The 5,175-nt window shown below is 33.2% G+C and overlaps 1 protein-coding gene across 1 annotated transcript; it reads right to left on the bottom strand.

Annotated features, from left to right (window-relative positions):
- Positions 1–1,006: 1,006 nt before the first annotated feature.
- On the bottom strand, positions 1,007–4,778 carry LOC111408207 (RHOMBOID-like protein 1). Its single transcript, XM_023038005.1, has 6 exons — positions 4,477–4,778; positions 3,655–3,818; positions 2,944–3,107; positions 2,592–2,848; positions 2,293–2,410; positions 1,007–1,389 (listed from the first exon to the last, which is right to left on the bottom strand). The coding sequence occupies exons 1-6, from the start codon at positions 4,770–4,772 to the stop codon at positions 1,264–1,266; spliced, it is 1,125 nt and encodes a 374-aa protein (XP_022893773.1). The 5' UTR covers positions 4,773–4,778; the 3' UTR covers positions 1,007–1,263.
- Positions 4,779–5,175: the final 397 nt, after the last annotated feature.

The following is a 5,175-nucleotide window of genomic DNA, read 5'->3' as shown; positions in this document are numbered from 1 at the left end:
TTAAACAGTTTCTTTGCATTTTGCATGTCCTTTATTAGAATCAAGTATAAAGGATTTTATTATTTTCAATATGCACAATTTCAAAAGTTACTCTAGTTTAGAATTGCTAAATGATATATTATATATACCAAATTTTTTAGTAAATATGTATCAATCTAAAAACTATAATTATTCACGAACTCTTACTCACTGAGTTACAAGCTTATATATTTTGTCACGGTTTTTCTAATCTGATAATAGTTGAGTTGGGTAACATTTGGAGTCTATTGATCCGTTAGTTGAGTCAAGTGGCATAATGGGATTGTATAATTCATTTATTTGATTATGTAGTCAGTGCCTTTTGAGGAAACATGTTCATTATATTGATTAAGTTAATTTGTGTCTCATGTATTTAAGCCCCTATTTGATGGCCAATGTTCTGAATAATGATTTTTAGGAGAATGTATTGTTAAAAAATAGGAAAAAAAATTGATTTATGTATAGAATATTTTATTATGTGAATTTAAAGTTAAAAATAAGTATATGGGCAAAAAAAAATATTATAATAGTTGTCAAACAGGGGCTAAGCATATGCTTGCTGCATTGTTTTTTTTTTTTTTTTTTTTTTTTTTTTTTTGGTATAAAAGTACATTTGGATTGTTTTTGTAGAATATATTATATGATCGAGTTGGTCAAGTGGTCCCTAGTTTATATCATGTGTTTATGTTTAGAAAATATTTGGTGCTTATCAGTTTGATTTAATATTATAAGACAAACTCTATCAAAAAATTTTATAGTTAACTATAGGCATATCAAGTGAAAATTAGCTTTGGTGGTGGATTCGCCATCCAACAGTCACTCATTATCTGCGAAGTCACATATTTTGAGTCCATTAGAGTGATTTCGAATAAAGAATATCAAACGAAATCTACTTTTTCACGTTAGGACTTATTTCCTTTAAGCAGTGACTTTTAAACTATAATAGGAATCAAAATTTGAATTTGATTTACTCTTGAACTTCCTTAAAATCTTTATTCATAAATGATCACAGAAATCTGTTTCTATTAGGGGCTCCAGCTTCCAAAGGAAATAGGAAAGAAAGGTTCTAATGCAAAATTCTAATTACTTCATTTTACAATAAAAATAACAAATGAATCTTCTTCTGCTACAAGTACAACAGCCATCAAGGAGAGCATTTTACACTCGGATTACGAGTCGATAATCAACTGACTCTAGAAACATAATTTCAAAAAGAATGATATTAATTATTTTTTCCTGAATAAATCAATTGCAGAGATCAACACAAAGCTTCTGAATCTGTGCTGTGTTATTGCCATTACCCAGTAAGTAAAATTTGTGTCTCTGGTTCTTTATGCATGTCATATTCAGCTGATTCTCAAGTTGGCTAACCTGTTCATGCACACAAAACTTGCATTACTTACAAAACATATACATTAATTAAAACTTGTATGAAAGTTTTACATCCACATGAAATCCAAATCCATGAAGATTTTTAGTGTATGATCCATGCGTACATCGAAAATAACAAAATAAGTCCAGTTCTTGATAAATATAAGGTCAGCTACGCAAATCATTATCTGCCAATCTGTCTAGTTCTTCGCTGTATTTTTAAAAATATCTAAATCAACTAGATCCTTAGGAACTATCGCATACCAAGTTAGTTTTAGTCTACATGTCTCGCTTCCAGTATGTTCTATGTTCTATTGAGAACAAGAGAACGTGTCGCTCTTATGAATGAGAAGCGTACTAGTCACCTAAGCCGATCTTCAATGTACGGTTGATGTATAAAGTATTTAATTCGTGGGAATTGAAAATTAAAGGACAAGAAATCCTAGTACACTACCAATGTAACTATGTACCATTGTTTTAACTTGGATGCTTGAAATTAAATTAGGAATTCAGTGATCGAAACTTGCCTGGTAAAATGCAAAACCTATTCGGTTTCTAAGTGCTCGACTAATAATCTCAAGACAAGTTTGTTAATACCTTTTTCATGCCAAAATTTTTGCAAGAACTTGCATAGGCTCAAATCGGAACTCCTATAAATTTTCTACTTGAAGTAAGAATGCAAAATTTTTGTCATGCAGTAGTGCACTAGACACTAGGAATGGACTAATGAACCAGGACTGGGATATGGATCAAGGAAAAAAAGGAATTCTTGAGAATTTTAGTAAATTCACCTAGTGATGATCTACCAATAAAAATTTTAGTTCAAGGGTTATCGAAAACACGACAAAAAAATAAAAGTCAGACTAAATGGAATGAAAAGTTCATGAAGTTCCACTCTCTTACCAAGCACCGTGCTTCGCAAGTCCAGAATGGTGTAGGGACACAACTTAAATAATGACACCAAGAACAATAGTGATTCCCGTCAACCCCTCGAAGAAGCAAATTTAGGCCAACAATAAATCTGCAAAAGAAAAAATTAAAAAAAAAAAAAAAATACAAACAAACAATGAATGATCAATATAATGCATTGGAGCTATAATTTGTGCAATGAAACGTTAATTGGTATGATAAAAAAATAAAATAAAATAAAATAGCTGAAGTTATCTTCACTTTGCAGTCAGAAAAAAGATGGTGAAACTTACCCTACTATCAGAAGTATCAGTGAAACAACTAACATTGTGTACTGATATAACTTGTACTTGGATTTGCATGAGTTTGCAGAGTAACCAGGAGCGGTTCGTTGTTTTACATATCCGAAATGAGGGCGAATCAGAAGGACAAATCCCAGCAGAAATCCAGTAATAAATCCTCCTAGATGTGCAAAGTTGTCGACGTGAGGAAGGATTCCAACAGCAAGGTTAATAATGATGATGACAACGAGAGTTAATATTGCTTCGAACTGGTTGAAAAAATACATAAGAATTTCAAGATATATTACATTCATTCATCATATAAAGTTTGAAATTATTAAAGAAAGATAATTTTTTTAGATACCTTATTTTCATATATTGTCCAATTGACAAAGAGTTCAGAAAGCATTGCACCAAGTAAACCGAATAATGCACCAGAAGCACCAACAGAGATGGTTACACGCACAAACAAACACGACGACAGACTTCCTCCAATTCCAGCTATAACATACAGCAAACCAATCCGCACTGTAGAAGGAATAAAACAATATAATAGAAGAAAAAAGCATAGCAACACAGTATTAACTCGTGTTCGATCCTCTCTAATAAATGCGATTCTCCATTTTTTTTCAACATATACAGCTATTGTTTGTAATCTTCAACAGTCAAGTTCTGAATTATAACACTATTTTCTGATTCAGTGAACTTCAATTTGTAACATGTTGCATGACCGAGCATGTCAATAATTTCAATTTACTCGACTCATCAGATACTTTAAACACTAAATGCAAGTCAATTAAACCTTGTTTGACAAAGATTTGGATTAAAATTTTAGAAAATTAATGTGCATTTAAAAAGTTAATAAGAGTTTTGGGTCGGTCCCACGAAATTTCTTATTAAAAGTAACTGTTGGCTTTGACCTTATCATTTTAGCAACTTTTAAAGCTACCCCAGACAAGAACTTATAAGTTTTCTAAATATAATTCATTCACAGAGAGGTAGTATTTTCTTTCTCCTTTTTTCCCCCTTCAAAGGGCAAAATAATTTAGGCCAAGCAAATAACAGTAGGACATACCAAATCCAAATTCCTCCTCGAGCCGAAGGCCAACAAATAGCAGACTCACCATATTGGCAACGATGTGAAACACTCCGGCGTGCAACCACATACAAGAGGCCAGTCGCCACACTTGATGTTTTTCGACCACTTCCCTTGTGTGCAGAGCCCCCATTTCTAGTAGCCTGGAAATTTTAGACTGATAAGTTTTCTTAGCAGGCGCATCAACTGATACAGACTCTGAGGTGGTATCATAAGAACAAAGCAAACATAGATATAGCAGGATTTTCCTTCCCCCCGAGGCAGCTGGGAGGTACATAAACATCTGTTTAGATTTCTCAGCTTAACATTAAGTAGAATGAATCTTTGATGGTTTCGAGGAATTGGTGATGGTGATGCAAGAAAAGCCTTACTAACTCTCTCAAAGATAGAAATACCTTTCTTTCATCCACAATATTCCCATATTTGGACCAATTTTTTAGAACTCATTTTTCTCCAAACTCATTTTCAATCACACATTTTATGTTGACCCACGAGTTTTATAAACTTTTCAACCACATATTTCATCAACTTTTATCAAAATCTACTAAAAATCTGATTTTTAACCAAACCAAAAAGGGTTTTAGTGTTATACATGCTGTAAAAATGTAACAACAGAAAGTAGAAATTCTAGAGAGAAAATAAAGTATCACGGAATCAAACAAGCAAAACAACAAAGAGGTATAGCGCTTGTTTGATAAAAGATTTTTTAAGAAGTGATTATTTGAAATTCGGAAAATCAAAATCAAACGATAGCAAAATAAATCTATAAGATTGATAAGAAGATCCCAGGTACGGACTCACGTAGCTGCCGATGGACCGAGCAAAGGGTTTTCATGGGTGCTCTGGAACGCGAACCGGCCTAAAACAGGTTTTCCAATGCACCTATTAGAGTTGTGAGGACAATTATTAATGTACATTGAAACCACAAACAGGACACTGTTGACAACAACGATGGACGGGACAATCCATGGGAAACATTTCTTGTATAGCCGAAAAGAGCGACGAGGCGGAGGAGGAGGTGAAGGTGGAGGTGGTATACGGCGTTGCGGATCGGTCTGACGTGGCTGGACTTCGATCTCGACCGGAGTACTCAACATTATGAGCGGACGTCACAGCCAAGGATTGAAAGAAAGGTGGTGAAGAATGAAAAATTTGTTACCATCTGAGAAATTGAAACTCCATTGGATGATCCAGGAAAATAGGTGAAAACAAACACAAAATGGAACTATTTTTAGCAGGTTTGCTTGCATGTCTCTTTCTAAATATAGAGAGATTGAAAGGTGATGCTCTAAAGCATCTCCAATCATGACGTAAAAATTTGAGTACAATTTGGTATCTTCAAATTCATTTTTCAATCTTCATTTACATTTCAATCGATCTAAATTCAAAATTTGCTTCAATGAAAAGATTTTAAAAAATTGGGCATAAGTGGATTGATAGTTTTTGATAGATTTAGAAATCGTATAATTATATTTTGTATCTTATCGTGTTTTCTGTCTC

Source organism: Olea europaea, chromosome 13, assembly GCF_002742605.1.
Source record: "Olea europaea var. sylvestris chromosome 13, O_europaea_v1, whole genome shotgun sequence".
In the NCBI taxonomy this organism is placed as follows: Eukaryota; Viridiplantae; Streptophyta; class Magnoliopsida; order Lamiales; family Oleaceae; genus Olea; species Olea europaea.
The sequence above is the reverse complement of the archived record's forward strand: the minus strand, read 5'-3'. Positions and strand labels throughout refer to the sequence as shown.